Here is a 23,517-nt window from a genome sequence, read left to right as displayed (position 1 = left end):
TACTGTATATAGGATGGAATTTGGCATTGCAATATTGTCTTTTATTTCTCTGTATGCTTTTCCTAACCTAGTGTGCTTTGGAGTTCAAATTAGAGCTATTTCTCGTGGTACCGGAAAAAGCCAACACTTGAAAATACCAAGCCTTGTTATTGACTCTCTGTGGTCATTGGCCTGGCATGGAGTGGGTGGCTTCCTTCCCAGTCGCACTTAAATTTTAGGTTAGGTCAGTGTGTATCAGCAGAGTGATGATTTAAAGGGGACTTACTGTTTTTTCTTTTGAAATTGGTACTCTAACATTATTTTTATGCATTGTGTAAGTAATTACTATGTGGCAATAATGAAATCATTTTCAGACTATTCTATAAGTAGTAAGAAGTTTTAAGGTATTGTATATTTAGTATAAAAGCAAACAGTATGAACAACTGTGAAGGTAGGATTATTCTAGGTATGTGAAGGAAATAAAGCGTACACATTGATGTTTACTCCCTGAGGAGTGGTGTGGGGACAGGGAGACCGGCTGAAAAGAGTCAAATTCTACTAGTATTCCAGAAAGAATACATTGTAACTCTACATCAGTAATACTGCATTAATTTCGTAATAACATCGTAATAAATGCTTTTGAAGGTGTCTACGTTAAATTTATTAATGATAAATTAATTATAGAAATGTAATGGGAAATGTAATGATGCCATATTTTTATTTTATTTTATTTTTTTTATTTTATTTTTTTTTTGATGCCATATTTTTAAAAAGCCTTCAGAAAAATGCAAGTAGCGCATTATTAGAAATAAAAATAGCTGAGGAACTGATTGAATTATATACATTTTATGCCAAAATTTATTTCTAATGTCCAGAGAATCAATATATGGAATGGTTAAATTTTTGTTTTGATGTATATTTTATTAACTTTTAGAAAGAATTTTATTTTTGAAAATAATATGTGTCACTGTTTTTAATTTTTAACATATATGTTAAAATATGTATTTTGAGTTGTGTAACCACCACCAGAGTGAAACACAGAGGAATTCCAATATCCCCTGAAATTTCTCTGTGCTTCCTGTACACCAGCCTTTATCCACCCCCATAGGACCTTTATACTTTTTAGAAATTTTATTATTTATTTTCTTCTGCTTACTTTGGGTTTAGTTTTCAGTTTTTTCTCCCATTTCTTAAGGTGGAAGCTTGGGTAAGGAGTTTGAAACTTTCTTTTCCAATGTAGGCATTTAAAGCTTTAAATTTTACACTAAGCACTTCATTAACTGCATCCCATAAGTTTTGGTATGTTGTATTTTTATTCAAAAATGTTTTGTAATTTTCCATGTAATTTTTTATTCATGGGTTATTTAGAAGTGTTAATTTCCAAATATTGGCAATTTCCCAGACTTCTTCCTATTGGTGATTTCTAACTTAATTCCATTTTGTTTAGAGGACAAACATTGTGTAATTTCAATTCCTTTAAATATGAGATGTGGTTTTTTTGTCTAGTGGATGTTCTGTACTGGAGAGTGCTCCATGTACACCTGAAAAGGATGTGTATTCTGCTGTAGTACACTGTAAATGTCAAATTAGGTCTGTGTGGTTTAAGTCTTTCACATCCTCGCTTACGTTCTGACCAGATGTTGTCAGTATGGGGAGTAAAGTGCAAAAATCTCCATCCGTCATTGTTGAAATGTCTACTTTTCCTTTCTGTTCAGTTCTTGCTTTATGTACATTTGGGTTTTTAGGGTGCATATACTTAAAAATTGTTACATATGCCATGAGCATTAATCACTTTACTGTCATGAAGTGTTTCTATTTGATTCTTAGTAATATCTCCTGTCTTAATGTCTAACTTTTCTGATATGAATATAGCTGGTATATCACTCTTCTTGTTTTTTGCCTGGTATATATATTTTGCATACTTTTTACTTTCAGCCGATTTGTACAGTTACATCTGAAGTGTGCTTCTTAGAGGCAGCATATTGTTTTTTAGGCCATCTGACTTTCTCATTAGATTTGGATTGTTTTGTTTGTTGACATTTACTGTAATTGTTAATATGGACATATTTACATCAGTCATCTTGCAGTTTGTATTCTACACAACTCATATCTTTTATGTTCCTCTCTAGCTCCTTTATTGCCTTCTATTAATAAATATTTTTTTCATTTTTGTCTAACTGAGGTGTAACTGACATAAAACATTATATTAGTTTCCAGTGTGTGACATAATTATTTGATATTTGTATAGATTGCAAAATGATCACCACAAAAAGTATAGTTAACATCCACCATCATAGTTAACAAAAATTTTTTTCCTTGTGATGAAGATTATTAAGATTTGCTGTCTAGGGACATCTGGCTGGCTCAGTCAGTGGAGTGTATGACTCTTGATCTCGAGGTTGTGAGTTCCAGCCCTGTGTTAGATATAGATGTTATTTAAAAATAAAATCTTTTTTTTTTAAAAGGATTTACTCTCTATCCAGTTTCAAATATACAATATAGTATTATTAACTGTAGTCACTAATGCTGTACATGAAATCCCCATAACTTATTTTATAACTGGAAATTTGTACTTTTAGATCCTCTTCTCCCATTCTGCCTATCCCATCCCCACCCCCCACCTCTGGCAACCACTCTTCTCTTGTCTGTATCTATGAACTTTTTTAAAAGATTCCACGTATAAGTGAGAGATATTTGTCTTTCTCTGACTTATTTCACTTAGCATAATGCCCTAAAGGTCCATCCATGTTGTCACAAATGGCAAGATTTCATTGTTTTTTATGTATGAATAATATTCCATTGTACATTTTCTTTATCCATTCATCCATCAGTGGATACTTAGATTGTTTCCATATCTTGGCTATTGTTGCAGTGAACATGGATAAGTGTTCTTTGTTTTTGAGTAAGTGTTCTTGTTTTCTTTGGATAAATGCCTGGAAGTGGAATTGCTAGATCATATGGTAATTCTGTTCTTAGTTTTTTGAGAAACCTCCATACTGTTTTCCACAGTAGCTGTACCAATTTACATTCCCATTAAAAGTGCACGAGGATTCCCTTTTCTTCTCACCAACATCTGTTATTTGTCTTTTTTGATAATAGCCGGTCTAAACAGGCATCAAGTGATACAACATTGTGGTTTTGATTTGCATTTCCCTGATGATTGGTGAAGTTGAGAATCTTTTCATGTGTCTTTGCATGTCTTCTTTGGAAAAATGTTTATTCAGATCTGCCCATTTTAACATCAGATTGTTTGGGATTTTTTGCTATTGAGTTGTAGGAAGTTTTTTTTTTTTTGTTTGGTTGGTTTTTTTAGATGTTAATCCCTTATAAGATATATGACTTGCAAATATTTTTTTCCCATTCATAGGTTGCCTTTTCATTTTCTTGCTGTGCAGAAGTTTTTTAGTTTGATATAGTCCCACTTGTTCATTTTTTGCTTTCGTTGCCTTTGCTTTTGGTGTCAGATTTAAAAAATCACTGCCAGGACCAACATCAAGGAGCTTACTGGATGTTTTCTTCTAGGAGTTTTATGGTTTCATTTCATTTCATTTTATGGTTTCGGTCTTACATTCAAGTCTTTAATCCACTTTGAGTTTATTTTTGTGTATGGTATAAGATAGTGGCCATTTTCATTCTTTTAAATGTGGCTGTCCAGTGTTCCTAACACCATTTATTGAAGAGATTATTCTTTCTTCATTGTATATTCTTTGCTCCTTTGTTGTAAATTAATTGACCATATATGCATGGGTTTATTTCTGGGCTCTCTATTCTGTTCCATGTATTTATATGTCTGTTTTATGTCAATACCATGCTTTTTGATTGCTATTGCTTTGTATTATAGTTTAAAACTAGGGAGTGTGATACCTCCAGCTTTGTTCTTTTTTCAAGATTGCTTTGGCTATTTGGGATCTTTTGTGGTCTCATACAAATTTCAAGATTATACGTTCTGTTTCTGTGGAAGAATCCATTGATATTTTGATAGGGATTCCACTGAATCTGTAGATTGCTTTCGGTAGTATGGACATTTTAACAACATTCTTTAAATTCAAGAGCATAGTATATCTTTCTATCCATTGGTATCTTCCACAGTTTCTTTCATCAGTGTCAGTTTTCAGTCAGCAGGTCTTTCACTTCCTTGGTTAAATTTATTTCTAGGTTTTGTTTTTCTTTTTGATGCAATTGGAAATGAAATTGTTTATTAAATTTCTCTTTTTGACAGTTCATTATTAGTGTATTAAAATGCAACCAATTTTTATGTATTCATTTTTTATGTTGCAACTTTATCAGTCTAACAGTTTTTTAGTAGAGTCATTAGAGTTTTCTGTATATGCTATCTGCAATTAGCGACGCTCTTCTTTCTTTGCAATTGGGATAGCTTTTGTTTTTTCTTGCCTAATTGCGGTGGCTAGGATTTCCAATAATATGTTGAATAAAAGTAATGAGAATGGGTATCTTTGTCTGTTCCTCATCTTAGAAGAAAAACTTTTAGCTTTTCACTGTTGAGTATGATGATAGCTGTGGTCGTCATATATGGCCTTTAATATGTTAAATTTCCCTTGTACCCACTATGTTGGAAGCTTTTATTATAAAACAGTGTTGAATTTTGTCAAATGCTTTTCTGCATCTGTTGAGTTGATCGTATGATTTTTATCCTTCATTTTGTTAATGTGGTGTTATTACATTGATTGATTTAAAGATGTTGAACCGTTCCTGCATCTGTGGAATTAAATCCACTTGATCATGGTATATGATCCTTTTAATGTGCTGTTGAATTCAGCTTATTAATATTTTGCTGAGAACTTCTGTGTCTGTCCTTCTGGAATATTGCCCTGTAATTTTCTTTTCTTGGGACACTTCTGTCTGGTTTTGGTATTGAGGTAACATTGGTCTCATAAAATGAGTTTGCAGGTACTCCCTCCTCTTCTGTTTTTTGGAAGAGTTTGAGATGGACTGGTATTAATTTTTCTTTGAATATTTGGTAGAATTTACCAGAAAAGCCATCTGGTCCTGGACTTTGTTTGTTGGGAGATTTTTTTATTATTATTGGTTCAACCTTCTTACTAGTAAATGGTCTGTTCAGATCTTTTGTTTCTTCATGATTCATTCTTGGTAGGTTATATATTTCTAGGAATTTATCAATTTCTTCTGGATTGTCAAATTTGCTGGCATATTATTGTTAATAGTACTCTCCTTTGTATTTTTTGTGGTATAAGTCTCCTTTTTTATGTCTGATCTTATTTAAGTCCTCTTGTTTTTTCTTGGTGAGTCTAGCTAAAGATTTGTCAATTTTGTTTATCTTTTCAGAAAATGAGCTCTTTATTTTCTATTTCTTTTTAGTCTATGTATCATTTATGCTCTGATTTTTATTATTTCCTTCTTTCTATAAATTTTGGACTTCCTTTGTTCTTCTTTTTCTGGTTCCTTAAAATATAAAATTAAATTTGTTTATTGGGGTTTTTTCTTGTTTCTTGAGGGAGGCATTTTTTGCTAGGAACTTCCCTCTTAGAACGGCTTTTGCTGTATCTCATAAATTTTGGTATGTTGTATTTCCATTTTCATTTGTCTCAAGGCTTTAAAAATTTTTTTTCTTGATTTTTGACTTGGTTGTTCAGTAGCATGTTGTTTAATTTTCACATATCTGTGAACTTTCCAGTATATTTCTTATAATTGATTTTTAGTTTTTTAGATTTTTTTTGTTTTTTTGAGTCACTATCATCATACTTTCCTTCTTTGGACTTGTTCATTTTAGTCTGTCTGTCCCTCCCTTGCTTGCTTGCTTGCTTCCTTCCTTCCTTCCTTCCTTCCTTCCTTCTCTAGACCCAATATGGGGCTTGAACACATGACCCTGAGATCAAGAGTTGCATGCTCTACCTAACTGAGCCAGTCAGGCACCTCTCTTTTTAATTCTTTCAGTATATTTATTATGGCTGATTTGAAGTCATTGTCTGCTAAATTTAACATCTTGATCCACTTAGAATCATTTTCTATTTACTCATTTTTTCCTGAGTATGGTTTACACTTTCTTATTTTATTGTATATTTCATAATTTTTAATGGATATTTTAAATAATATATTGTAACTCTGGATTCTGATTTTTTTCCCTACCTGAGGATTATTGTTATTTCTATTTACTTATTTGATATTCATGGTAATTTACCCAGACTAAACATGAAATCCATTTCCCCCACAGTATGTGACCATTGATTTCTCTGTGGGGTTTTTTGTTTTAATTTTTAAGCCTAGCTTATTAGGATTTGTTCCTATTTCTGTATAGCTTGGTGGTCAACACCTGGAGCTAGTATGGCTTCTCTCTTCTGACAGTAGATGCGTGTGGGTTCAGAAACCCATTTAACAATTTAGGCAGTTTCCAAATGTACTCTGTTGTTTTTTGTTGGTCTCTATCTTTTCTCCTCTGTACACATGTGCAAGCTCTCTATAGACCTGAAATTTGTAAATCTACAAATATAGATATATGTGAAGAGTCTATCCAATAGATCGTCCTGTTTTATAGCCCATACCTCCTTGTTAATTTTCTGACCTATCTGCCCAATTCGTTGCTTGCCTCAATCAAGAACATCTCACAGCCTCATAAAATCATTAGCCTCTCTTGTTCACTTGTGACCAAGATTATTACTAATTATTAAGGACAGTACTGGGTGTGGGTTTTTCACCTTTTGCTCCAAATCATGTCAGCTCCCTCCAGCAGTGAAGCTGCTAGTGTTCGTACCCTCTCTGCCATACTAGAATTGGGTAGAGGGATGGGAGCCACCCCAAGTGAGCTTACCACATATTTCTGCTCTTCGTTTTTTTTTAAGATTTTTAATTCATTTATTCATGAGAGACACAGAGACAGAGAGAGGCAGAGACATAGGCAGAGGGAGAAGCCGGCTGCATGCAGGGAGCCCGACATGGGACTCGATCCTGGGACTCCAGGATCACACCCTGGGCTGAAGGCAGGTGCTAAAATGCTGAGCCCCCAGGCGTCCCATTTCTGCTTTTCTTAGTGGAAGTGCTATAGTTTTTCGTAAATACGTGCTTTTCCATTTGTTGAAAACTTTTGGTCAGTTTCCAGAGTACTGAAATGGTTGCTTTTGACAATTTTGTGGAATTTTATAGTTACTTTCTGGGCAGAGGATTTGGCAGCCTCCTCACTGCATCCTACTGGAAGGTACAGCTTTCCTTTTTGTTTCTTTTTTGGTTATGGTTTGCATGACATGTGTTTTTATCACTTTATATTTAATCTATTCATGTATTTATATGTTAAATGGGTTCCTTTTATAGTTAGATCTTATATTTAAATCCAATCCAGTAATCTCTTTTAATTGGTGTCCTCAGGCTCTTTGCTTTCAATGTTCTTATTGACCTCATTAGATTTAGGCCTACCATTTATTAGATTTCTGTTTGTAATCTCTGCTTTTGTCTCTATTCCCTCTTTCCTGCCTTTCTTGTTATTATCCAAGTATATTTTAGTATTCTGTTTGAATTCATTTATTGGCTTTTGGGGCTTATCTCTTTTTACCTCAGGTTTATTTCCTCTTTCTTGAATTCAAGTTAGAATCTTAGATAACTTTTGTTTGACTCAATTGCTTTCTAAAAATGTAATTTCCCCCAAAAAAGAAGAAAGAGGGAAACAAATCATAAAGACTCTTAAAGATAGAGAATAAACTAAGGGGAGATGAGGGGAGTTGTTGGGGGATGGGCTGATGAGTATTAAGGAGGGTACTTGCAGTGAGCACTGGGTGTTGTATGTTGTATGTGGGCGATGAATCACTGAATTCTGCTCCTGAAGCCAGAATTGCACTGTATGTTATCTAACTAGAACTTGAATTAAAAACTTGAAAAAAATGTATTTTGCATTAGCTGAGCTTAAGCAAGTATATTATTTAATTGATTATTGAAATTAAGATGCCATATGTATGTAGTCTTAGATTTGCAGCCTGGTATAAAGTGGTCATGAAAATTATATTTGAGTCTACTTGAGAAGCTATTTAATTTTTATTTTTCTTCCTTTCCCACATAATTTCAAAATTTGACAAAATCACTAAATAACAATTGAAAAGGCCTAAATAGTAAGCTACTAAGAATAATATCATTTTTTGTACTTATTCATTTAATATATGCAGTCCAGAATGTTTCAGATTTAATAAAATGCTTTTATTCATCTCACATAGGAAGTAAGAAATGTCAGCTTTTCATTCTTCTTCCCATTCCTCAGTACTTTGACCTTTGGTACGACATTATGTGTTTTCTTTTTTTTGTCAAAAGTTTATTAATTTTAATATCTGAAATATGTGTGCATGTCTGCCAAAGCAGAGTATAAATATTGATGTTACCGCTGTCAAATGTAAATCATCACATTATGGAAAATTTTAAATCATGATCACATATTATTTCTCCATCTCACAATACAGTAAGACAATACTGAATTGAAATGGTGGGCAGTTGGGGCACCTGGGTGGCTCAGGTCAGGCTCAGTCAGTTGAGCTCCTGACTCTTGGTTTCAGCTCAGGTCATGATCTCAGGGTCTTGGGATCAAGCCCTGCTTAAGGCTCCCGCTTAGCATAGAGTTTCCGTGTCCCTCTGCCTCCCCTTCTGCCCCTCCCCCCACTTATACCTGCTCAAGTGTACATTCTCTCAAATAGATAAATAAATAAATAAATAAATTTTAAAAATAAAATAGTGGTAACAAGCCTTAGTAATTTTTGCAGCCACATCAAAACACTATTTTACACATTTAATTATTTTGTAAATGATTAAAATAATTTATTTTGCTTGCTCCCATATGATTTTTAATATTTTTCAAATTTCTTTCAAAATATGGTTTGATACTGCAATTCAGAAGTACTGATATAATTTTAATTTTTTCATAAAAAATTAAGTTTTAGTGTTGGCATCACCATATCTAGAGTTTAATAACCTAGAAACACTAAAATTATCTTTGACCATTTTTTATTTCACTATTTTCTGTTTCCAATCAAGCATACCTCATACTTTTCTTAAAATATCTCTGAAATTCTTTAAGTTTGTCATGTTGCCTCTGTCTAGTCAAATGTCTCCTTGTTTTCTCAGCCTTGAATCTCTTTCCATTCCACTGCTTTTTATATGTCTCATCATTCTAGTTTTTACAAAAGAGCACTGTTATCCTGTATGAATCTTCAGGAGATGTCATGTTCTCACGGCAGTAAGTCCAAACCTCTCTACCCAGTATTCATTATCACTCACGTCTCCACGAAGCCTTCCTAAGGAACTTATTTCCTACTCTTCTCCCATGGGTGTCTTTGATACTTGTTAGGCTTCAGATAGCTCCTTGTACATGCTGTGCTTATTATTATTTCACTTCTGTGCCTTCCTGATCTTTCAGCCCCACCCCCACACCCAGCCCCTGCTGGCAACACTATCCATTTTTCTTTTCAGCTATTCAAGTTCCTGTCTCCGCCAGTACATTTTGCAAAAGTTTCTCCAACCCCTCATTTACATCTTCTTTCTCTGACCTCCTATCACACGGTATCTCTTTTTTTTTTAAGATTTTATTTATTTTAGAGAGAGAGCAACAGAGCAATGGGGGCATCCATGTGGGTGGGAGGAAGGGCAGAGGGAGAGGAAGAGAATCCCAAGCAGACTCTGTGCAGAGACCCTGATATAATGACCTAAGCTGAAATCAGAGTCCGACACACTTGACCAACTGAGCCACCCATGTGCCCCACACATTGTCTCCCATATGTGCTGTGACTCTCAGTGGCAGAGATCCCAACTGATTCTCTTGGCACCTGGCCCCAGGATATGTAGCTGTTTGGTTGCACTTCTGTCCTATTTCACTCCTGTGGTCACTTTATAAAGTGAGGTGAGGAAGGTTTCTTGTTACTATTTATGCAATGCTAGAACATGATTCTTCCCACAACTTCTTACCCCACACACCCCAAATTAGAAGCATTTTTATGTGTGAATTAGAAAGGTAGATTGGCAGGCATACCTAAATGAAATACTATGCTAATGGAACCAAGAATGAAATTGACTCCCGTGTGCTTCAGTTAGGTTCAAGTAGAACAAAACTCCAATTAAGCATCACAGAGTGTTCCTGAATCCTCCTTACCCATCTTCAACTGCATATATTGCTCAGTATTGGGGAAACTGGGTAATAAAGTGTGAATTTCCTGGCACAAATCCCTTGTAATATTATACAAACAATGAGAAATTAATACATTTTGCACTTCTGTTACTTTTATTAAAACTAGTCACTAAAAATGCTCTGGGTAACAGTCTCCAACAAAGGCTGACAAACTTTTTTCATCAATGGCAAGACTAAATATTTTAAGCTTTGCAGACCACATATGGTCTCTGCCACATATTCCTTTTTGGCTTTGTTGTTGTTGTTGTTGTTGTTGTTGTTTTTTGCCACCTTTTAAAAATGTAAAAGCCAGTCTTAGCTTGCAGGCAGTATAGAAGCAGACCATGGGCCAGAATTTGCCTCTGAGTCCTAATTTGTCAACCCCTGGTCTGTAGCAGTAAGAACTGTTAATTGGGGATCCAAGAGGACAGAAGACTTTCTGTCTAGTAGAGAAGACATTGCTAACACTAACCCAAGCCCTGAACAAACTGGGATGTACCTGGGAGGGGGAGGTACAATAAAGTGGTAGGAACATGGGAAACCTTACCCTGAGGGAACGGCTCATGGAACAGGGTTAGGATCAGAGAAGACCAAGAAATGGCCTCAATGGACTGCAAGTTGGAAGTTCCGTCATGTGAAAGAAGTAGACTTGCACTACATAGCACATCCTGTGGAGCCTTGAATGGATTGTACTGTCCTGATAGGGTAAATGTCCATTCCCTAGAGATTGCTTAGCAGAGCTTACTCTGCTCAGAGAGCCTTCCTGGCAGTGATTTCTCCCAAAAAAGGATAAAGTACTTTGTAAAGAACTTCCAAACCTTCAGACTTGGTGATTTGGCATAATACAGAGACATTAGTTGTACTCACCACGGAACAGATTACAACAATAGGTACTGAAAATGCGAGAATGTTAAAGCAAACGAAAGGACTTCATTTGGATGGAATGAAAGTAACTCTTCATAGGATGTGTACACTTTGGGTTTTTAAAAAGGAACCACATGGCCAAATATATCTAAAAACATTACCTTCCAGCCATTTCATCTTATTATATTCTTCGCCATTATGAAAATTTCCAAAAGACATCCTAATTCTCTGTCCAGAAGTTTTTTTCTGTTTAGTTCATATGAACAAGATATACTTGCTGAGGTACTATTTATGTTTTAAGTCCCTACTATTTACTTAGGTAAATAGTAGAAGGTCAAATAAGAGTAGCAAAGACTTCCAGGTACCTGGAAGTGACTGTGATTATTCTTTTCCTACACTAGCAACAACTTTTGATTCATCGACAAGCAGAAACCATGGAAATAGACTTCTGGCTCATATTCACTACGTTGTGTATCTCCTTTTCTTAGGCGAGCACTCTTTTCCATTAGAAAAAAAAGAATATTCTAGCAGGCTAATTTATAGATACCTACCTCTGTTGGATTCTTTACATACTTTGACATTCATGTCTGTGGAAATTGCTGTAGCTACTGATTTTATTTGTTTTGAACCGTTAACAGTATTGATTCGTTTGATTTAATTAATCAGGATGCGATTTATCTTAATTTTGATTTTGGTTGTAGAGGTTGGCGATTTGAAGGAGCTGCAGACACTAGACATTTCTACCAATCGTTTGCTAACTTTACCCGAGAGGCTTCACCTGTGCCTTTCTCTGCAGTACCTCACCGTGGACCGAAATCGTCTATGGTGCGTGCCGCGCCATCTCTGCCAGCTGCCCAGCCTCAATGAGCTCTCCATGGCTGGAAACCGTCTTGCATTTTTGCCACTTGGTAAGTGATCGTGTTTGTCTGGCAAAGGAAAAAAAGCCAAAGACCAAAACAGAGAGCCTTTGTGTCCTTGCCTAGGAAGGAGAGAGTAGTTTCCTTCATTCTGTTTATCTTGAATTGTCTCTCTAAATCCATTTTGGTAGTGAACAAAGCATCATTCCCCATTAACAGAGTTTATTTCAATCCAAGATTTCATATTTTAAAACAAATCTGTGCATAAATGTTGTTTAGGGACAAAATACAGGCGATATGAGAGGATTTACTCTGAAAAAGGAATGAAAGCATATATACACACACACACACACACACATATATGTATGTATTATATACATAAGACCATAACATCAACAGAGGGTATTGAGCAATATGAAAGGATAGCAATATGAAAGGATATCTGGTACAAAGATATCCATTTAGATGTTGAATTCTGTGTAGAAAAGTTTGTATTGAGCATCCTAATGATTAGCATTGCCAGATAACCAGACTACACAATTTTAAAAACTTTACAATTGGCTGAACTGCCTGCAGAGCTCGAAATGTCACAGTTGCTAGCAAATAACATATTATTCACTGTAGATTTCTGTAGCCGGCCCATTTTAATAAAAGAATACATTTATTTTCACTGAGAATTAAATTATTTTGTTAACTTGTAAGAAACAAAGGTGCCATTTAAAAAGAAATTAAAATATGAGGCCCCACAGAAACCTAAGCTGTCATAGTAAGCCTCCTATGATTTTACTCATAAAAGCATTTTTTATAATGAATAATTTATCCCTGATGGCAGTGAAGTAAATAATTTACTAGTCTCTGAGAGGAAATATTTTCTACCATAATACAGTACACATATTATTTTCAATTAAAAATAACTGGAAAATGAAAATCAATTTGAATAATACCAAATAATTATCCAATTATCCAATTTAAGAAGATTACTTTCCAATAAATATAATTAAATTCTATACTTATAAAATTAGCAAAATGAAATAAAACTATTTCAGAAGCAAGTTATATTTCTAAGAAACCAGAGCTTTCTTTCAAGTGAGAAAAATATCAAATATAAATAGATTAAAAAACATAAAAGTACTGCTGGATAAACCACAGGTTATAAAACAACTACAACAGTCAAGAACTAAGCTACAAACCCAAAGATCCAGGTTCTAACCTAGATCCCCCCACTTCACAGTGGATGACCTGGAGTAAAGCACCAAAACCTCTCAGAGCTTCATTTACCTTATCTGTGAACCAGAAATAATGTTTATCCTATTGACTCTAGAGTTATTTTGAAGTCTAATAAGATAGCTTATATATAAGAACCATATGCAGACGACCCAACTGAGAAGATAGCTTGTGGATTATCATATCCTGCTTTTTAAAAGTTCTGTCCTCCTTCTCATATTCAAGACCCTCTGTAGTAACCACCAAAACTTGTATTTACCACTTCCTTAGACCTGCTGCCTGTACCAATGCTGACTGCCTACCAAGTGATGGCTAGGATGGCATAGTCAATGCCCATCAGTGAATCAGGGAAAGGGGGGAGGTGGGGTAGTGAAGGATGTGATGATTTGATCTGCATGATGTAGAACTCAGTGGTCTAACGTCACCATTCAGGGTCAAGCTGGACATCCCATTACAAGCAACCATGCTTTGACTCTCAGGTGTTCCCAGAAACAGATTCACTTGTTAAGTCTGGACTTGCCCATACTATTGTTCGTAGAGTTACTATTCTTACTATTGTTACTACTGAGCACATCTATAAGGAGTGTATCCATGAGTGATACCATTGCAACTATTTATAAGAACAATCATTTACTGAATTAGGTATTCTGTTAGGCATGGTACAGACGTTCTCTAATTTAATTATTATAGAACCTGTTATTACAAAACCTATTGACAACCTTGGTTTACAGATGAGGAAATTAAGATTCAGAGAAGTTTAAGTAACCTATCTAGAATCACAACCAGTGAGAGACAAAACTGAGTTGCAGACTCTCTCTGATTCTTAACTCCACAGTTTTTCCACTGTGACATGCTATCTCCACATCCTGGGCATGATCCCTCTGCAGGGGGACTTCATGTGAGAATGGGGCTGAACTTAAGGCATCTGGGTTGCTCAGTAGAATAAGCGCCCAGGTCTTGATTTCGGCTCAGGTCATGATCTCAGGGTCATAAGATCAAGCTCTGCATCAGGTTCATGCTAGGCATAGAAGCTGCTTAAGGTTATTTCTCTGCCCCTCCACCCACCCCTCTCTCTGTAGTTCTCTTTAAAAAAAAAAAAAAAAAAAAAAAAGGAGTAGGGTAGAACCGTACTGAGCATCTTTCTAGTTGTATAGCCACTTCCAGTGTCATTTGGGCAACCATTTTGTATTCAAATACTTCTATGGCCCCTCTCATTGGCCTGATTCAATCTTTATCTCTACTTGCTTAGCAGGATCCGTCTGCCAGAGGAAATGGCCTTGTCTTACTTACCCACTCTGGGAGCCAAGTGCTCCCAGTTACTTGTTTCTAATCTATCATTAGCAGATCCTACAGCAGGAAAAATCTTATAAAAGCTTAGGCCAGAGACCTGTTATCTAGCTCTTTCTTGGGATTAGCCATTCTTACTTTGCCTGGCCTCTTCAACCTCAGTGGAGTTCCTGATTCCTTAATTTTGAAGTTGTGCAGTTTATAACTTATTTTCCTTGTCTTCTTGTTTCTTCTATCACATATGCTTTTATCTGAAGCCTAAACCATTCATCCAACAACTGACTCTATCCTGCCAGTGGCTCTAATCCACAGCCCCGTTCTCATGTCTGATACCAATGGTATACTAACCAGAGTGCCATCTAGTTCTGGAACCCTGGTTCAGCCTAGAAACCCATATATACTTGGACTTTTTAAACTAAATGAATCTCATTTACCAGTCTTTAGCCTGTGGGCCGTATCTCAGGTCCAACCAAGCTCCATGCCTTCATCTTGGCCTATTCTCCCTACCTCACTGTAGATCATCCAGCTATGGCTCCTTATTACCCTGGTCATGCCACTCCTTCTTTCCTGTCATTTTAGCAGTGATACAGCCAAACATGTGCTGTGGTGGGATGGCAGTGGTGCTGGGAGAAGAGAGGTCATTCCAGCAGGAACTTGACCATTGTTGATTTGCAGTGCCAAGGAATGGCCTTGTATATTATGCTGAATGCCTATGGCAACAGATGGCCCGAGTGGCAGTAGCTGGTGCAAGGTGATAGAAATGATTGTTACATAGATTGGTAGAAGATAGAGTCCACTACACATCACTGCTCTTCTGCTTTAGCACCTCAGTTATTTATTTGCTGGAGCATCTTTGTTCACTGTGGTAAGTACTGGTTTGGGTGAAGGAGTGGGCGTTTCTTCAGCACTCAGGTTCAGCGGTGAGCAGAGCCTTGCAGATGGGTTTCTGTCTCTAGGTTTCTTGTCACCTGCGAAACCTTGCCTGTGTTTGGAGAAGTTTTCCTTTGTGAACTAGTCAATATGGTGTCAAAGAGCTTGAGAGGCAGAGGGATCTGCACTGGGCTCTGAGGAGGGTCTCTCACAACAGTCGGGCTACCATAGCTCTTGAGCCTGGGGCCACGGACAGCCCAGGAGATGGAAGCAATTTCACACTCCTCTAGGTACTATCCCAGCTTGTAAGGCTCATGGCAGGACACATGCCTGTGGATAGGTTTGATTTTACCATAGAAAGATATACAAGCAAGAGGAGGAGGATAAAAATTGTCCACCAAGAAAGAAACAGGCTGCCTAAAGCAATGCTCCACCCTGGTCTCAGACTGATCTTTTGAAACCAGCAGGAGTACAGGGCTGGAAAGCAAATATGAACACTGGTGGCCTTTATACCCTGTTTTATTGGGCAAACCTTTGTAAGGAAGTAGATGAGACAACCAGAAATCAGCACCACCTTGAGACAGCCAGAGAGGGCTTCGGGAGATTGGAGACTGGATAATCTGTGAAGATGATGGAAGTGAATCTGAGGAATATCAGCGATCTCCGTGTTGTTCTTGGTTTTGTGGGAGTTTTTGTTTTCTGTTTTGCCTTTTTAATACCACAAGGGTGGCTTTGGAAAGGGAATTCAATTAAGTCTTTTGGAGAAAAATAACTAAATCCATAGCTGTCCTTCCACAGAGTTTGTGCACTTGAAACCTTTCTTTGAACTCCTTTCTGATAAACAAGAGCTGTCTAATGCTATGAACTATGGCGGACAGAGTCAAATGAAGTATGTGGCTGCTGGCACTGCCTTTCCTCAGAGAACTGAACTGTTCTTGGAAACCTAGCAAATGGAGATGCCTCTTTACAAGAGTGAGGACGTAACTGTGTGTATACATGCACACACACATACACATAACTAAAGTTTTCAAATAGAAGTCTCATGTTTAAATGTGATTCTGCCAGCATAGTACAGGAACTCGAAGTCTTATGAAATGGGTAAAATAATACTTCTGTCCTTGATTAGAGGTAGGAGTCCTACTTTGGGGAGTTACTTATTGAATTTGGTTGCTTTACGAAAGAAGGTTGACTTAGAAGAAAAGCCGGTTTTTATGGGGCTTCTTAAAAGAATGTCATATTTCAGCATATTCAAAAAGAACTACAGAAGGTACATGTAGGATGACTTAAATAATATGTAAGACTAGCTAAACCATAATGCTCTTTGAGTACATTCTTTTTAAGATGAAGAGATGCATCAAGAAAGAAGGATGTTCCTATTCTAATGATACCATAATTGAGTGACAGGTTAGTCTACAAACAGAAACTTTTTCCACAGTGGTGACTATTAATGAGGAAGACAGGGAAACTAATCACTTGAGTCTCATGCTATGAGATCTACTAGAGGTTTTGAAATGACAGTATTGGTTGTTGATTCAATATAGTTCTGCACACTAAATAGCTCCCAGAGTTGTGACTTACCTCTGGGCTTCTGAAAGCATAAGAAAATACAAAGGAAAGTTTTTATTTTTTCCTCTGAGGCTTTTTTTACCAACTATTCCTGGTTTCTCTTGCATAATTAATAAGTCCGATTATTCAGTAATGTTCACAACTTATTTAATGATGAATAATAGATATAAATACTGTGAGGTCGCCCAGGCATGAATTGGCTGTGGAAGAGCATCCTTTAGTTAGCCCCCAGGAAGTGCTGTGTCATCTAATCTCAATGGTAGTAACTTCTCTAGTTTGAGAAAACGAGAAAGCAAAAGTTCCACCTACGTTAGCAGGTGGAATTTTTTTTAAGATTTTTATTTATTTGAGAGGGAGAAGGAGAGCATGAGCACTGGGGAAGGGCAGAGGGAGAAGCAGACTCCCCATTGAGCAGGGAGCCTGATGCAGGGCCTGACCCCAGCTCATATCCTGAGCTGAAGGCAGTCACTTAACTGGCTGAGCCACCCAAGTGCCCCAGCAGGTAGAATTTTTGACTGTTAGATAAACAGTGGACGAATTCTTAACCAAGAACATTTGGCAAATGACACTGAGATGTATAGAATATTCTAGTACATAAACTACATGTAATGAACCCAAAACTTAGCAGAGAATAGCTTTCTGCTAATAAGGGAACTATTTGGGTTTCTAAACCAGTTCTAGAGCTGGTCCTTGGAGATTCTGGTAGTGCAGTATATATTTTCTCCAAGAGTTATGCTTGTGCTTGCAAATGAGATGACCACTCCATTACTGTTATGGGTTGTACACCATGACTTTGATAGGGAGGTAAAACCGGCCTTTTTATCACATAAGAGGAGATCGCTCCCAATTTTCTATAGTAGTTGTAGTTACTTTTTCCTTTATAGGGATTGGATACCTTGTGTAGGAAAAAAAGTAGTTTATGCCAAGTAGGGTGCAGTTTTAGAAGTAGCTTCCAGGGCAGCCCCGGTGGTGCAGCGGTTTGGCACCACCTGCAGCCCGGGGTGTGATCCTGGAGACCCGGGATTGAGTCCCACGTCGGGCTCCCTGCGGGAAGCCTGCTTCTCCCTCAGCCTGTGTCTCTGTCTCTCTCTCTCTGTTGCTCATGAATAAATAAATAAAATCTTAAAAAAAAAAAAAAAAGAAAGTAGCTTCCAGGCATTTTCTAAACTTATGCTGAAATCCCTTCTCTCATTGCAAATGGTATATAAGACACATAATCTGTTAACTGTACTTGTTTTTTTCTGTGGTTTCTTGTTCTTGTTTGCTATGTGTCAGCTTACAAAGTAGGGAAAGAATTTCTTTTTCCTATTTTTTTTTTTTAAATATTTAAGTCAGTGCATGCAGTGAAACTACTCAAACTTCAAACCAGTATAGAAATTAGATGAAAACCGGCTAATAATCCTGTAATCTCAGACTTAGAGATGAATATAAACTGTACTTTGCTGAACGACGAATGTATTTGATCTGCAGTTTGAAGAACTACTGCCTTGAGGTCATTGTTTAATTGAAGTATTTGCAAAGTTTTGTAGTCTTAAATAAGTCAGTGCTTAAAAGTTTGTTCTTAGACATACCAGAAGTCCCAGTGTTTGAAATGAGTAGAAGTTATGATGACTGCTTTCCAAGGAGAGACCCAAACATGCCACTAAAATCATGTAATGTACCGTGTTTTTGTGGGTATTGTTGGGTATGTCTCTAATCAAAGGCAAAATGAAAAGGAGAAGACAAGGGTTTAAAAACAAGGCTCAAAAACTAGTTATGGAAAAAAGTGAGAGAGAATTATCCTGTTTTTGAAGTCCATTCAGACCTTGTTTCAAGAATGAAGTTATTATAACTCTTGTATTTCTTCAGGAAATGGATGTTCAGTGCTCTTTTTGAACTCTATCCTCTTGCAAGTATTTGTAACAAAAATTATCCGCTACTTACTTATCTGACCCTTTTCCACTTTTTTTTTTTTTTAAGATTTTTAAATTTATTTATTCATGAGAGACACAGTGGGGGATAAGGGGAGACACAGGCAGAGGAAGAAGCAGGCTCCATGCAGGGAGCCCAACATGGGACTCCATCCCAGGTCTCCAGGATCATGCCCGAGGCCCGAGGCAATGCTAAACCTCTGAGCCACCTGGGCTGCCCTTTTCCACTGCCTTAAATGATACCTCTGCTTTTTTTTTTTCTTTCATCACATTGGGTCTTTACTTTTTGCTTTAAGGTTTTCTTAGGAAGTTAATATGATTATTTAATATGGCTTCTGCAGCATGGGCCAGACATTGACTGTACTATGCTAATGTGTGAAGAGAAAAGTTCACCTACAGTATATTTTTGTCTAAATTTTGGAATAGGATTTAGGGGCGGGAAAGTGATTATTATGAAAAAGTTAGCCCTGTTTTCTTTAATACTATTTTATAATAAGAGAGAACTACTCATTCTTTAAAAGGTACAGATGTGATATTGCTATAATGTCCATACTACCCAAAACAACCTACATATTCAATACAATTCCTATCTAAATACCAATAGCAGTTTTCACGGAACTAGAAAAAATAATCCTAAAATTTGTATGGAACCACAAAAGACCCCAAATCACCTAAGCAGTCCTGAGAAAGAAGAACAAAGCTGGAGATATCATGCTACCTGATTTCAAAGCTATAGGAATCAAAACAGTATGGCACAGGCACAAAAACAGACCTGTTTTAGATCAACAGAACAGGATAGGGAGACCAGAAATAAACCCACATTTAACATGGTCAGTTAATTTCTGACAAAGTGGCCAAGAATACACAACAAGGAAAAGATAGTCTCTTCAAGAAATGGTGTTAGGAAAACTGTATAGCAACATGCAAAAGAATGAAACTGGACAATTTTATTACACCATATATGAAAATAAACTCAGAATAAATTAAAGACATAGATATAAGACCTAAAAGCATAAGACACCTAGAAGAAAACATGGTCATTAACTCCTTTGACATTGGTCTTACTGATATTTTTTGGATCTGTCTCCTCAGGCAAGGGCATCAAGAGCAAAAATAAACAAATGGGATTATATCAAACCAAAAATATTTTGAACAGTGAAGGAAACCATTAACAAAATGAAAGGGCATCCTACTAAATAGGAGAAGATACTTGCAAATGATGTATCTGATAAGGGATTGACATTCAAAATATATAAAGAACTCAGAAAACTCAATATCAAAAAAATAAACAAACTAATCAAAAAATGGGCAAAAGACCTGAGTAGACATTTTTCCGAAGAAGACATACTGATGGCCAGCAGACACATGAAAAGATGCTCAACATCACTCATCATTAGGGAAATAAAAATCAAAACTGCAATTTGACATATCACTTCACACCTGTCAGAATGACTAGTATCAAAGGTAAGAAATAACAAGGATTGGCAAGGTTGTGAAGAAAAGGGAATTCTGCTCATTGTTAGCGGGAATGTAAATTGATGCAGCCATTCAGGAAAACAGTATGGTGGTTTCTCAAAAACTGAAAAATAGAACTACATTATGACCCAGCAATTCTACTTCTAGATATTTATCCAAAGAAAAGGAAAACACTAACTCAAAAAGAGGTATGTACCCTTATGTTCATTACAGTATTACTTCTAGTAGCTGAGATATGGGAACCATCTAAATGTCCATTGAGATGAATGGATAAGGAAGATGTAATATATATGAATATTAGTGATAAAAAAAAAGAATGAAATCTTGCTATTTGTGACAACATAGATTGACCTAGAAGGTATCATGCTAAGTGAATTAAGTCAGAGAAAGACACTATATGAATTCACTTATATGTGGAATCTAAAAAACAAGAAAAACTAACAATCTAACAAACTTATAAACTTTCTATGTGGTTTGTTCATAAATATAAAGAACATAGATAGCTACAGAAAATAAACTAATGGTCGCCTGAGTGGAGGCAGTAGAGTAATGAATGCAATAGGTGAAGGAGATTAAGAGGTACAGTCTTCCAGTAATAAAATAACACACAGCAATGTAATGTACAGCCTAAGGAATATAGTAAAAAAATACAGATGTGAAATTCAGAAAAATAAGTAGATATGAAATTTAGAAAAATAAGGATCCCAAATAAGATCCTTGAGCAGGATCTTTCCCAGCAAAGTTTTTGTTAATTTGATTTGGGAACTCAGAGTTTTTTAAATAGTGGCAAGAATGTACAGTACTAGGGAAATCTGGAAGATGTTGTCAGTCTAAAGCAAAAACCTGGAGTTTCTATCAGTCATAGTTTTCAGCAAAGTTCTTCAGGTTTTTTTTGGGGGCGGGGTAGGGCAGAAAAAAAAAACAGGTACTAGTCCAGCTGGGCAGCAGCTCAGGAAGAGATACAGATTGAAGACATTGTGCTCTTCACACTGTTTCCATGGCACTGGAAGGCTTGCTGTTTTAATTCCTGAGTCTGCTGGACAGTCAGCATGAAGTCTTCTCTGGGATCTTCTCTGAGGGAATTATTGAATTACTTGGTATTTCTTGAAATTACTGCTGTAAATCTAGACGTCAGAACTACCCCACCAGCTATCTGATCTTTTAAAAGAAGCAAAGAGGGAAAATAATCAAAAAATAAAGAAGCAAAGGGATTTTTTATTCGTCACATATCTCCTTGGCAATATCTCCTGATATCACACCTGGATGCTTGTGCACAGTGCCTGTCCCCTGACAGCCACACCACCCATGCAGCTTGCTAGGGAGTATTGTCTGCTACATTATGTGGGAGTTCCGTGCTTATATGGAAATGATGTGTTTGGGAGGCTGTCTAACTAACATCATGGTGAACCAGGCTGTCTGCTTTTAAATTCTAGCTCTACCATTTAATTGCTGTGTGATCTTGGGCTTAGAAAGGCTAATTAATTTGTCTAAGTCTCAGGAACAAGGTAAAATGAATACCTAATTCACAGCACTATTGTAAGAATTAAATACGATCCATTTAAAACACCTGTGTCACTCATCAGTACTACATAAGCATGTGGTCAACATGAACTATTTTTATTGTTTTGCTAGACTGTTAGAAAGGGTTGGAGCTGTGTATGTCTTCACTTTTGTACCCCAAGCACCTAGCATAGTGTCTAGCTGATGGCTCTTAGTAATATCTTTGTCACCTAAACTATGCAACACAAAAAGAGATGCTGGGGGAAAAAAGAATTAGAGATGCTGATGCTTGCATATTTAAACCAACAGCAAAAGAAGCCTTTAGTCATTCAAATTCATTAAAATCCATTTATTTTAACAGTTGTGATGATCGATGTTTAAAGCATCTTATTAAATTATAATTCACTGTGAAATCTTACATTGTACAAATTGCATAGATCAGAAAGAATATGATTATGTAAAAGATTTAATGGAGTATGTGTGCATGTGTTTAAAGAAACTAACAGATGTGTCAACTGTACTTCAAAGATTAAAAAAGAAACTAACACTGTTAAGAAAAGTCAGTCTTGGGTAGCCCCAGTGGCTCAGCGGTTTAGCGCCTGCCTTCAGCCCAGAATGTGATCCTGGAGATCCAGGATGGAGTCCCATGTTGGGCTCCCTGCACGGAGCCTGCTTCTCCCTCTGCCTGTGTGTCTGTCTCTCTCTCTGTGTCTGTCATGAATAAATAAATAAAATCTTTAAAAAAGAAAAGAAAAGTCAGTCTTAGGAAAAAGTAGCTGAAAAGTTCTCTTCATAAATGCCATGTAGGTACATTTCAAACTTATTTTAAAGATGATTTTTGGAATACACTATAAATTACTCCGAATTTGTTGTGAAGAAACCCACATTTCATACTTACATTAAAAATGTAATCATGACTCGTAATGTATCTGATTGAACTATGATAATTGTGACATAGATAGTCTTCCAAACAACCTATGTGGATCTATTGCTTTGATGTTGTAGTTTTTGTTCCCCCTTCATTTTTGTAGAAAAGGATACAGCATTCACCTTCTGAAAAAAACAAATGAGTTTTATACTGGTTAAGTATACAGTAAACAGTTGCTGTTAAGTTCTAGCCCATGCTGTCATTCTGTGCTTGCTTTTTTTTCTTATTTTTAAGATTTTATTTATTTATTTGAGAGGGTGGGACGGGGAGAAAGAGAGAACAGGAGTATAAAAGCCTAAGAGCAGGGGGAGGGAAAAACAGACTCCCCACTGAGCTAGGAGCCCTACTCCATCCGGATCTCAGGACCCTGAGATCATGACCTGAGCCAAAGGTAGATGCTTAACCAACTGAGCCACCCAGGCACCCCCATGCTTGCTTTTATAGTATAGTTAAAAGAGCAGTAACCTAAATACACAGAAGCATTTTGTTCCATCCTCAGCCAGAGCCTTGAAGTTGGGGGGAAAGAAAAGGAATTAGAGTTTGTTCAGGACAGCTAGCTTTTGCTAATTTCGAAGTAACAATACTTTGATCTGTGGGCCTGGGGAAAAAAAAGGAGAAATATTGTGGACACGGTACAGCACTTTTAAAAGCCACATGAAAAAGTTCTGTGTTGCTTTAGCATCTATGCATATGGACAACTTCCTTACTTTATAAAGTTCATGTACTGAGCATTTTTGCACGGGAACTTTAAAAAATATTATTACCTGGTATTCTTATTGCAAGGTAGTGGTATATTAAAATTAACAGAAGGAAGAAAGCAAACCAGCTCGTTAGCCAGTCCATGAATGGTTTCTTCCAACATTAATTATCAAGTGAAGATTTTCCTCTCTTAAGAACAGAAGAAATATTTCAAAGCTTTTTCAGACAGAAAATACTTGCATTTCAGCCTCA

At 36.5% G+C, this 23,517-nt stretch overlaps 1 protein-coding gene across 9 annotated transcripts in view; it reads left to right on the top strand.

Moving 5' to 3' along the window:
* Positions 1–23,517, top strand: part of LRRC28 (leucine rich repeat containing 28) — a 158,939-nt gene that overhangs the window by 86,640 nt on the left and 48,782 nt on the right. For 8 of the 9 annotated variants that reach the window (XR_012017006.1, XR_012017007.1, XM_072797197.1 and 5 more), the window contains one exon: positions 11,650–11,856. The exons of the other annotated variant lie outside the window; for it this stretch is intronic. Coding sequence is in view for 6 of the 8 variants with exons in the window: in XM_072797197.1 (XP_072653298.1) it covers positions 11,650–11,856 (207 nt within the window). In the remaining 2 variants the exon portion in view is untranslated. The remainder of the gene's footprint in view (positions 1–11,649; positions 11,857–23,517) is intronic. 9 annotated transcript variants of the gene reach the window in all.

Source organism: Canis lupus, chromosome 2, assembly GCF_048164855.1.
Source record: "Canis lupus baileyi chromosome 2, mCanLup2.hap1, whole genome shotgun sequence".
NCBI lineage: Eukaryota > Metazoa > Chordata > Mammalia > Carnivora > Canidae > Canis > Canis lupus.
Note: the sequence above shows the minus strand (reverse complement) of the source record. Positions and strands in the feature narration are given on the sequence as shown.